General features: G+C 45.0%; 1 protein-coding gene across 1 annotated transcript in view; it reads right to left on the bottom strand.

Annotated features, from left to right (window-relative positions):
- sema7a (semaphorin 7A (JohnMiltonHagen blood group)) overlaps positions 1-12,809 on the bottom strand; it is a 69,762-nt gene that overhangs the window by 36,099 nt on the left and 20,854 nt on the right. The window contains exons 4-6 of the mRNA XM_020492170.2: positions 7,130-7,225; positions 3,834-3,936; positions 1,659-1,769 (exon numbers count right to left, since the gene is read on the bottom strand). Of these exons, the coding sequence (XP_020347759.2) occupies positions 1,659-1,769; positions 3,834-3,936; positions 7,130-7,225 (310 nt within the window). The remainder of the gene's footprint in view (positions 1-1,658; positions 1,770-3,833; positions 3,937-7,129; positions 7,226-12,809) is intronic.

Here is a 12,809-nt window from a genome sequence, read left to right as displayed (position 1 = left end):
GGGCTGGAATAATACATTATGGCATTTCTCTTGCATTTCAAAGATGATGGTACGGAAAACAATACAAAATAATGGTTGTTTTTTCCGTTGCATTATCTTTTACCAGATCTATTGTGTTATATTCTCCAACATTCCTTTCACATTTTCACAAACCTCAAAGTGTTTCCCTTCAAATGGTACCAAGAATATGCAAATCCTTGCTTCAGGGCCTGAGTTACAGGCAGTTAGATTATCTGCATTATCACATCAATACATGATATATAAATACATCATCACAGTTATACATTATCACATCAATACATTATATATTACATTATCACATCAATACATTATATATTACTACATCATCACAGTTATACATTATCACATCAATACATGATATATAAATACATCATCACAGTTATACATTATCACATTAATACATTATATATTACTACATCACATTGATACATTATCACATCAATACATTATATATTACTACATCATCACATGAATACATTATCACATCAATACATTATATATTACTACATCACATTGATACATTATCACATCAATACATGATATATAAATACATCATCACAGTTATACATTATCACATCAATACATTATATATTACTACATCACATTGATACATTATCACATCAATACATTATATATTACTACATCATCACATGAATACATTATCACCTCAATACATTATATATTAAAACATTACCACATTAATACATCACATTAATACATTATTACATCAACACATTATATATTAATATACCATCACATTAATCAAGTATCACATCAATACATTATATAGTTATACATCATCAAATTAATACAGTACCACATTAATACATCACATTAATACATTATTACATTATTACATCAACACATTATATATTAATACACCATCACATTAATAAAGTATCACATCAATACATTATATAGTTATACATCATCACATTAATACATTATCACATTAATACATTATCACATTAATACATGCTATATTAATACAGTATCGTCACATGAATACATTATCACATTAATACATGCTATATTAATACAGTATCGTCACATGAATACATTATCACATCACTGCACGATTTATTAATACATCATCATGTTAATACATTTTCACATTAATGAATGATATTATCACAGTATATAGTAATACATCACATGAATACATTATCCCATTAATACATGATATATTAATACCTTATCACATCAACACATTATATATTAATACATTATCACCTCAATACATTATATAGTACACTATTATCACATTAATACATTATCACATTAACACATTATCACATCAATACATTAAATATTAATACACCGTCACATTAATACAGTATCACATCAATACATTATACAGTAACACATTGTCACATTAATACATTATCACATCAATACATTATACAGTAACACATTGTCACATTAATACATTATCACATTAACACATTATCACATCAATTCATTACATATTAATACACCATCACATTAATACAGTATCACATCAATACATTATACAGTAACACATTGTCACATTAATACATTATCACATTAACACATTATCACATCAATACATTACATATTAATACACCATCACATTAATACAGTATCACATTAATACATTATCTCTATTTACATACCGGTCACCCACTTGTCATACATCCATACATTGGTTCTGCTGCCAGCTTTCCTTCTGAACTGTAATGAGCTCCCATCGCTGTATAAAGGAGCTGCAGCATATAGGTCCCCCTCTAAAAGAACAGACCCACGTTACAACAAGGAAGCAAAGATATTCAATGATACATTGCATCCTGGTAAAAAATATACACATTTTATAAGGTATTTCTACTGGATTTGATTAGGTATGATCTTATGTCACACACAGAGACACACACAGACACACACAGACACACAGAGGCTCACAGACACACACAGACACACACAGAGACACACACAGACACACACAGACACACAGAGAGACACACAGAGGCTCACAGACACACACAGACACACACAGACACACACAGACACACAGAGAGACACACACAGACACACACAGACACACAGAGAGACACACAGAGACATTCAATAATTCATAGCATTTTTGTGAAAACGTACGTATTCAACGCCAAGGGATCTGATTGACCAACCTTTGGACTACATGACCAAAGATGCTCGTCAAACATCTCATTCCAATTCAAAATCATGGGCATTAATGTGGAGTTGGTCCCTCCCTTTGCTGCTATAACAGCCTCCACTCTTCTGGGAAGGCTTTCCACTAGATGTTGGAACATTGCTGCTATAACAGCCTCCACTCTTCTGGGAAGGCTTTCCACTAGGTCTTGGAACATTGCTGCTATAACAGCCTCCACTCTTCTGGGAAGGCTTTCCACTAGATGTTGGAACATTGCTGCTATAACAGCCTCCACTCTTCTGGGAAGGTTTTCCACTAGACGTTGGAACATTGCTGCTATAACAGCCTCCACTCTTCTGGGAAGGTTTTCCACTAGACGTTGGAACATTGCTGCTATAACAGCCTCCACTCTTCTGGGAAGGCTTTCCACTAGATGTTGGAACATTGCTGCTATAACAGCCTCCACACTTCTGGGAAGGCTTTCCACTAGATGTTGGAACATTGCTGCTATAACAGCCTCCACTCTTCTGGGAAGGCTTTCCACTGGATGTTGGAACATTGTTGAGGGGACTTGCTTTTATTCAGCCACAAGAGCATTGGTGAGGTCGGGGCACTGATGTTTGGCAGTTTGGCCTGGCTCGCAGTCAGCATTTCAATTCATCCCAAAGGTGTTTGATGTGGTTGAGGTCAGGGCTCTGTGTAGGCAAGTCCACACTGATCTCGACAAACGATTTCTGTATGAACCTCGCATTGTGCACAGGGGCATTGTTATACTGAAACAGGAAAGGGACTTCCCCAAACTGTTGCCACAAAGTGGGAAGTACAGAATTGTCTACAAGGTCATTGTACGCTGTAGATTTCCCTTCACTGGAACTAAGGGGCCCATGAAAAACAGCTGTAGACCATTATTCCTCCACCAAACTTTATAGTTGGCACTATGCATTGGGACAGGTAGCGTTCTCCTGGCATCCGCCAAACCCAGATTCATCCGTTGGACTGCCAGATGGTGAAGTGTGAGTCATTACTCCAGAGAACGCATTTCCACTGCTCCAGAGTCCAATGGTGGCGAGCTTTACACCACTCCAGCATTGCACATGGTGATCTTAGGCTTGTGTTCGGCTGCTCTGCCATGGAAACCCATTTCATGAAGCTCCAGACTAACAATTATTGTGCTGACGTTGCTTCCAGAGGCAGTTTGGAACTCTGTAGTTGCAACCGAGGACAGACAATCTTTACACACTACGGGCTTCAGCACCCGTGGGTCCCGTTCTGTGAGCTTGTGTGGTCTACCACTTCGCAGCTGAGCCGTTGTTGCACCTAGACGTTTCCACTTCACAATAACAGCACTTACAGTTGACAGGGGGGCAGCTCCAGCAGGGCAGAAATGTGACGAAATGACTTGTTGGAAAAGTGGGATCCTATGACGGTGCCACGTTGAAAGTCACTGAGCTCTTCAGTAAGGCCATTCTACTGCCAATGTTTACCTATGGAGATTGCATGGCTGTGTGCTTGATTTTATAAACCTGTCAACAACGGGTGTGGCTGAAATAGCTAAATCCACTCATTTGAAGAGGTGTCCACATACTTTTGTATATATAGTGTGTTATCTGCCACTGAACCACTGCACGTTAAGTTTGTACTGTAGGGAAGACAACAGTCGACAGCTATGTGCTCAACATACCTACAGTGAGGGAGAGTGCATTCTGGTAGTAAACGTAAGGAGAGAGTCCAGTGCCTTCGTAACTCTCCACAATCTCAAGTTTGTGATTGGGCATCTGAGAATACTGTGGCATAAACACAGGAAAAACACTCATCAACACAGGAACCAAAGATCACAGTGGGCGACTCACAAATGGCACCCTATTCCCTATGTAGTGGACCTAGTGTTGGACTAGTAGCCAGCAGGTAGCCTAGTGGTTAGAGTGTTGGACTAGTAACCAGCAGGTAGCCTAGTGGTTAGAGTGTTGGACTGGTAGCCAGCAGGTAGCCTAGTGGTTAGAGTGTTGGACTAGTAGCCAGCAGGTAGCCTAGTGGTTAGAGTGTTGGAGTAGTAGCCAGCAGGTAGCCTAGTGGTTAGGGTGTTGGACTAGTAGCCAGCAGGTAGCCTAGTGTTTAGAGTGTTGGACAAGTAGCCAGTAGGTAGCCTAGTGGTTAGAGTGTTGGACTGGTAGCCAGTAGGTAGCCTAGTGGTTAGAGTGTTGGACTAGTAGCCAGCAGGTAGCCTAGTGGTTAGAGTGTTGGAGTAGTAGCCAGCAGGTAGCCTAGTGGTTAGAGTGTTGGACTAGTAGTCAGCAGGTAGCCTAGTGGTTAGAGTGTTGGACTAGTAGCCAGCAGGTAGCCTAGTGGTTAGAGTGTTGGACTAGTAGCCAGCAGGTAGCCTAGTGGTTAGAGTGTTGGAGTAGTAGCCAGCAGGTAGCCTAGTGGTTAGAGTGTTGGACTAGTAGCCAGCAGGTAGCCTAGTGGTTAGAGTGTTGGACTAGTAGTCAGCAGGTAGCCTAGTGGTTAGAGTGTTGGACTAGTAGCCAGCAGGTAGCCTAGTGGTTAGAGTGTTGGACCAGTAGTCAGCAGGTAGCCTAGTGGTTAGAGTGTTGGAGTAGTAGCCAGCAGGTAGCCTAGTGGTTAGAGTGTTGGACTAGTAGCCAGCAGGTAGCCTAGTGGTTAGAGTGTTGGAGTAGTAGCCAGCAGGTAGCCTAGTGGTTAGAGTGTTGGACTGGTAGCCAGTAGGTAGCCTAGTGGTTAGAGTGTTGGACTAGTAGCCAGCAGGTAGCCTAGTGGTTAGAGTGTTGGACTAGTAGTCAGCAGGTAGCCTAGTGGTTAGAGTGTTGGACTAGTAGCCAGCAGGTAGCCTAGTGGTTAGAGTGTTGGACTAGTAGTCAGCAGGTAGCCTAGTGGTTAGAGTGTTGGACTAGTAGCCAGCAGGTAGCCTAGTGGTTAGAGTGTTGGACTAGTAGCCAGCAGGTAGCCTAGTGGTTAGAGTGTTGGAGTAGTAGCCAGCAGATAGCCTAGTGGTTAGAGTGTTGGACTAGTAGCCAGCAGGTAGCCTAGTGGTTAGAGTGTTGGACTAGTAGCCAGCAGGTAGCCTAGTGATTAGAGTGTTGGACTAGTAGCCAATAGGTAGCCTAGTGGTTAGAGTGTTGGACTAGTAGCCAGCAGGTAGCCTTTTAACAAAAAAACATGTTTGACCAGGGCTCATAGGGAATAGGGGGGCATTTGGGACATGAAAACATATGATGGAACATATCAAATCATACTTTATTTGTCACATGTGCCGAATACAATGTAGACTTTACCGTGAAACGATGAATACAACAAGTGTAGACTTTACCGTGAAACGATGAATACAACAAGTGTAGACTTTACCGTGAAACGATGAATACAACAAGTGTAGACTTTACCGTGAAACGATGAATACAACATGTGAAATGCTTACAAGGCCTTAACCAAAAGTGGAGTTCAAGAAGAGTTAAGAAAATATTTACCAAGTAGGCTAAGGTAAATAATTATCATAAATGACATAGCAATCAATCATCACCATGCTGGGTGGACGACCTATGAACTATAGTGAGAAAGCCCTGCTCGGTGGCCGACCTGTGAACTATAGTGAGAAAGCCCTGCTGGGAGGACGACCTATTAACTATAGTGAGAAAGCCCTGCTGGGAGGACGACCTATGAACTATAGTGAGAAAGCCCTGCTCGGTGGACTAACTATGAACTATAGTGAGAAAGCCCTGCTCGGTGGACTAACTATGAACTATAGTGAGAAAGCCCTGTTGGGAGGACGACCTATGAACTATAGTGAGAAAGCCCTGCTCGGTGGACTAACTATGAACTATAGTGAGAAAGCCCTGTTGGGAGGACGACCTATGAACTATAGTGAGAAAGCCCTGCTCGGTGGACTAGCTATGAACTATAGTGAGAAAGCCCTGCTCGGTGGACTATCTATGAACTATAGTGAGAAAGCCCTGTTGGGAGGACGACCTATGGACTATAGTGAGAAAGCCCTGCTCGGTGGACTAACTATGAACTGTAGTGAGAAAGCCCTGCTCGCTGGACTAACTATGAACTATAGTGAGAAAGCCCTGCTCGGTGGACTAACTATGAACTAAGTGAGAAAGCCCTGTTGGGAGAACGACCTATGAACTATAGTGAGAAAGCCCTGCTCGGTGGACTAACTATGAACTATAGTGAGAAAGCCCTGCTCGGTGGACTAACTATGAACTATAGTGAGAAAGCCTGTTGGGAGGACGACCTATGAACTATAGTGAGAAAGCCCTGCTCGGTGGACTAACTATGAACTATAGTGAGAAAGCCCTGCTCGGTGGACTAACTATGAACTATAGTGAGAAAGCCCTGCTCGGTGGACTAACTATGAACTATAGTGAGAAAGCCCTGCTCGCTGGACTAACTATGAACTATAGTGAGAAAGCCCTGCTCGGTGGACTAACTATGAACTAAGTGAGAAAGCCCTGTTGGGAGAACGACCTATGAACTATAGTGAGAAAGCCCTGCTCGGTGGACTAACTATGAACTATAGTGAGAAAGCCCTGCTCGGTGGACTAACTATGAACTATAGTGAGAAAGCCTGTTGGGAGAACGACCTATGAACTATAGTGAGAAAGCCTGTTGGGAGAACGACCTATGAACTATAGTGAGAAAGCCCTGCTCGGTGGACTAACTATGAACTATAGTGAGAAAGCCCTGCTCGGTGGACTAACTATGAACTATAGTGAGAAAGCCCTGTTGGGAGGACGACCTATGAACTATAGTGAGAAAGCCCTGCTGGGTGGACTAACTATGAACTATAGTGAGAAAGCCCTGCTGGGTGGACGGCTTTTCCACTTTCCTTAACACTCTCGGCTGTCAGCACATACTGTATATGCCTCCCCACAGGAGACAGGGTTCAATCCTGGTCTCCAACCTTCCTACTACTCAGTTTCTACAACTGTCTAAGAAAGCATAAAATAAACAAATCCTCACCAGCTTCCAGCACTGGGGCTTGTTCCCATTGGTCCCACAGACAAACAGACTGTCCTGAAACTTCTGGATAACAGTGATGACATTCTTACATGGACCCTGGGAAAAGGTTAGAATCAGAACATTAGAATCAGAACGTTAGAATCAGAATGTTAGAATCAGAACGTTAGAGCTAATTGTTTATAAAAGCGTGTGTTGTGTATAGTGTCAAACATTAAACAAAAAAAGTTTGTAATCACAGTATATCGCTACAAAAAAACATCTAAAGCAACCGTTGAAGGTCAACATTGTTAACAACACCAGTGAGAACTGGTGAGAACTCTCTTGCTGCATGAGTTCAACCTGATCAACAACTAAATAGAAAGTAGGACTTTAAGCTTTGGGAAACAGCTGAACAGTAAAGTTGGCAGGCTGTAAGTGACCCTAGAAAAACAGAGACGAGTTTAAGAGAGATTGAAAGAAAAGTCAAAGAAATCCAAGATAACTTAGACTTGGATATAGCGCACCTAGCATCGAGGATAGACAAGATGGAAGCCAAAACTACCAGTGCAAACCCAAACCCATTCACTAAATTAAACCCTGAAGTGCCCATCATCACAGCAGGCCAACCATTCAAACAAGGAGAGGATGTGATGGAGAGAGCGGGGTACTTCTGACAGAGGGATCCCGATGCAGGACGTAGTAGCAGCAGAGTGGATGTAGACCTAGTAGCAGCAGAGTGGATGTGAGACCTAGTAGCAGCAGAGTGGATGTGAGACCTAGTAGCAGCAGAGTGGATGTGAGACCTAGTAGCAGCAGAGTGGATGTGAGACCTAGTAGCAGCAGAGTGGATGTGAGACCTAGTAGCAGCAGAGTGGATGTAGACCTAGTAGCAGCAGAGTGGATGTGAGACCTAGTAGCAGCAGAGTGGATGTGAGACCTAGTAGCAGCAGAGTGGATGTGAGACCTAATAGCAGCAGAGTGGGTGTGGACCTAGTAGCTGCAGAGTGGATGTGAGACCTAGTAGCTGCAGAGTGGATGTGAGACCTAGTAGCAGCAGAGTGGATGTAGACCTAGTAGCTGCAGAGTGGATGTAGATCTAGTAGCAGCAGAGTGGATGTAGACCTAGTAGCTGCAGAGTGGATATAGACCTAGTAGCAGCAGAGTGGATGTAGACCTAGTAGCAGCAGAGTGGATGTAGACCTAGTAGCAGCAGAGTGGATGTAGACCTAGTAGCTGCAGAGTGGATGTAGACCTAGTAGCAGCAGAGTGGATGTGAGACCTAGTAGCAGCAGAGTGGATGTGAGACCTAGTAGCAGCAGAGTGGATGTAGACCTAGTAGCAGCAGAGTGGATGTGAGACCTAGTAGCAGCAGAGTGGATGTGAGACCTAGTAGCAGCAGAGTGGATGTGAGACCTAGTAGCAGCAGAGTGGATGTGAGACCTAGTAGCAGCAGAGTGGATGTAGACCTAGTAGCAGCAGAGTGGATGTAGACCTAGTAGCTGCAGAGTGGATGTAGACCTAGTAGCAGCAGAGTGGATGTGAGACCTAGTAGCAGCAGAGTGGATGTGAGACCTAGTAGCAGCAGAGTGGATGTGAGACCTAGTAGCAGCAGAGTGGATGTGAGACCTAGTAGCAGCAGAGTGGATGTGAGACCTAGTAGCAGCAGAGTGGATGTGAGACCTAGTAGCAGCAGAGTGGATGTAGACCTAGTAGCAGCAGAGTGGATGTGAGACCTAGTAGCAGCAGAGTGGATGTAGACCTAGTAGCAGCAGAGTGGATGTAGACCTAGTAGCAGCAGAGTGGATGTAGACCTAGTAGCAGCAGAGTGGATGTAGACCTAGTAGCAGCAGAGCGGATGTGAGACCTAGTAGCAGCAGAGTGGATGTAGACCTAGTAGCAGCAGAGTGGATGTGAGACCTAGTAGCAGCAGAGTGGATGTAGACCTAGTAGCAGCAGAGTGGATGTGAGACCTAGTAGCAGCAGAGTGGATGTGAGACCTAGTAGCAGCAGAGTGGATGTGAGACCTAGTAGCAGCAGAGTGGATGTAGACCTAGTAGCAGCAGAGTGGATGTGAGACCTAGTAGCAGCAGAGTGGATGTGAGACCTAGTAGCAGCAGAGTGGATGTGAGACCTAATAGCAGCAGAGTGGGTGTGGACCTAGTAGCTGCAGAGTGGATGTGAGACCTAGTAGCAGCAGAGTGGATGTAGACCTAGTAGCTGCAGAGTGGATGTAGACCTAGTAGCAGCAGAGTGGATGTAGACCTAGTAGCTGCAGAGTGGATATAGACCTAGTAGCAGCAGAGTGGATGTAGACCTAGTAGCAGCAGAGTGGATGTAGACCTAGTAGCAGCAGAGTGGATGTAGACCTAGTAGGGGGACTAGGCAGAGAGTGGATGTGAGACCTAGTAGCAGCAGAGTGGATGTGAGACCTAGTAGCAGCAGAGTGGATGTGAGACCTAGTAGCAGCAGAGTGGATGTAGACCTAGTAGCAGCAGAGTGGATGTAGACCTAGTAGCAGCAGAGTGGATGTGAGACCTAGCAGAGTGGATGTGAGACCTAGTAGCAGCAGAGTGGATGTGAGACCTAGTAGCAGCAGAGTGGATGTGAGACCTAGTAGCAGCAGAGTGGATGTGAGACCTAGTAGCAGCAGAGTGGATGTGAGACCTAGTAGCAGCAGAGTGGATGTGAGACCTAGTAGCAGCAGAGTGGATGTAGACCTAGTAGCAGCAGAGTGGATGTGAGACCTAGTAGCAGCAGAGTGGATGTAGACCTAGTAGCAGCAGAGTGGATGTAGACCTAGTAGCAGCAGAGTGGATGTAGACCTAGTAGCAGCAGAGTGGATGTAGACCTAGTAGCAGCAGAGCGGATGTGAGACCTAGTAGCAGCAGAGTGGATGTAGACCTAGTAGCAGCAGAGTGGATGTGAGACCTAGTAGCAGCAGAGTGGATGTAGACCTAGTAGCAGCAGAGTGGATGTGAGACCTAGTAGCAGCAGAGTGGATGTGAGACCTAGTAGCAGCAGAGTGGATGTAGACCTAGTAGCAGCAGAGTGGATGTGAGACCTAGTAGCAGCAGAGTGGATGTAGACCTAGTAGCAGCAGAGTGGATGTGATACCTAGTAGCAGCAGAGTGGATGTAGACCTAGTAGCAGCAGAGTGGATGTAGACCTAGTAGCAGCAGAGTGGATGTAGACCTAGTAGCAGCAGAGTGGATGTAGACCTAGTAGCAGCAGAGTGGATGTAGACCTAGTAGCAGCAGAGTGGATGTGAGACCTAGTAGCAGCAGAGTGGATGTAGACCTAGTAGCAGCAGAGTGGATGTAGACCTAGTAGCAGCAGAGTGGATGTAGACCTAGTAGCAGCAGAGTGGATGTAGACCTAGTAGCAGCAGAGTGGATGTAGACCTAGTAGCAGCAGAGTGGATGTAGACCTAGTAGCAGCAGAGTGGATGTGAGACCTAGTAGCAGCAGAGTGGATGTAGACCTAGTAGCAGCAGAGTGGATGTGAGACCTAGTAGCAGCAGAGTGGATGTAGACCTAGTAGCAGCAGAGTGGATGTGAGACCTAGTAGCAGCAGAGTGGATGTAGACCTAGTAGCAGCAGAGTGGATGTGATACCTAGTAGCAGCAGAGTGGATGTAGACCTAGTAGCAGCAGAGTGGATGTAGACCTAGTAGCAGCAGAGTGGATGTAGACCTAGTAGCAGCAGAGTGGATGTAGACCTAGTAGCAGCAGAGTGGATGTAGACCTAGTAGCAGCATAGTGGATGTAGACCTAGTAGCAGCAGAGTGGATGTAGACCTAGTAGCAGCAGAGTGGATGTAGACCTAGTAGCAGCAGAGTGGATGTGAGACCTAGTAGCAGCAGAGTGGATGTAGACCTAGTAGCAGCAGAGTGGATGTAGACCTAGTAGCAGCAGAGTGGATGTAGACCTAGTAGCAGCAGAGTGGATGTAGACCTAGTAGCAGCAGAGTGGATGTAGACCTAGTAGCAGCAGAGTGGATGTAGACCTAGTAGCAGCAGAGTGGATGTAGACCTAGTAGCAGCAGAGTGGATGTAGACCTAGTAGCAGCAGAGTGGATGTGAGACCTAGTAGCAGCAGAGTGGATGTGAGACCTAGTAGCTGCAGAGTGGATGTAGACCTAGTAGCAGCAGGTGTTATCGTTAGCAGGTCCGTTATCAGGTGTTACCATTATCAGGTGTTACCGTTATCAGGTGTTACCGTTATCAGATGTTACCGTTATCAGGTGTTACCGTTAGCAGGTACGTTATCAGGTGTTACCATTATCAGGTGTTACCGTTATCAGATGTTACCCTTATCAGGTGATACCGTTATCAGATGTTACCGTTTTCAAGTCTGTTATCAGGTCCGTTATCAGGTGTTACCGTTATCAGGTGTTACCGTTATCAGGTGTTACCGTTATCAGGTGTTACCGTTATCAGGTGTTACCGTTATCGGATGTTACCGTTATCAGGTGTTACCGTTATCAGGTGTTACCGTTATCAGGTCCGTTATCAGGTGTTACCGTTATTAGGTGTTACCGTTATCAAGTCCGTTATCAGGTGTTACCGGTATTAGGTGTTACCGTTATCAGGTCCGTTACAGTATGTTGCGTAACATCATCATTCATACTGAGGCAGGGCATATCATAAACCCCAATTAAATTGTTGAAAAAATTGGCAGATAAATAGCCTTCTAATAATGAGTTAATTTCCTTCCATTTAGTTGAGCTGACACCCTGTTCCGTGGAGAAACAGCAGTGCCAGGATCTTGGACCAGCAGCAAAAACAGCTGACAGGCCAAGCAACGCCCCAGAACTGACATGAACCAAGCTCATATTGATGTTTTGGAACTGGGGAGAGAGAGAAATCTACCGCAGATTGAGGTCCTGATTTTACAAAAAGAGGTACAGTAAATTCAGAAACAGGAACTCCTTCAGGGAAACAAATGACCAATGTGTAAAGAATGCTGATCTTTATATTTATTAAAACAATGCTTTCCCTAGCAGTTTGGTGTCCTCCAGTCTTGTCCCCACTCTTGTGTTCTGGTTCTTTCAGTTCCACCCTGTATGGTACTGAGGTAAATACATTTGAATATAGATAGCCTAATTAGGAATTGCACGTGTCAATGACAGCATTCCCATTGGCATCAGCAGCATGGCCATCTTCTCCATTCTCCTCAGGTAGGTCCTCCTCAGCCAGGTCCTCCTCAGCCAGATCCTCCTCAGTCTCCTCAGCCAGGTCCTTCTCAGCCTCCTCAGGTAGGTCCTCCTCCACCTCAGGTAAGTATTTCTCAGTCTCCTCAGGTAGGTCCTCCTCAGCCTCCTCGGGTAGGTCCTCCTCAGTCTCCTCGGGTAGGTCCTCCTCAGTCTCCTCAGGTAGGCCCTCCTCAGTCTCCTCAGGTAGGCCCTCCTCAGGTAGGTCCTCCTCAGTCTCCTCAGCCAGGTCCTCCTCAGTCTCCTCGGGTAGGTCCTCCTCAGTCTCCTCAGGTAGGTGCTCCTCAGTCTCCTCGGGTACGTCCTCCTCAGTCTCCTCGGGTACGTCCTCCTCAGGTAGGTCCTCCTCAGTCTCCTCAGGTAGGTCCTCTTCAGTCTCCTCAGGTAGGTCCTCCTCAGTCTCCTCAGGTACGTCCTCCTCAGTCTCCTCAGGTACGTCCTCCTCAGTCTCCTCAGGTACGTCCTCCTCAGTCTCCTCAGGTAGGTCCTCC

The sequence above is a fragment of the Oncorhynchus kisutch genome, linkage group LG10, assembly GCF_002021735.2.
Source record: "Oncorhynchus kisutch isolate 150728-3 linkage group LG10, Okis_V2, whole genome shotgun sequence".
NCBI lineage: Eukaryota > Metazoa > Chordata > Actinopteri > Salmoniformes > Salmonidae > Oncorhynchus > Oncorhynchus kisutch.
The sequence above is the reverse complement of the archived record's forward strand: the minus strand, read 5'-3'. Positions and strand labels throughout refer to the sequence as shown.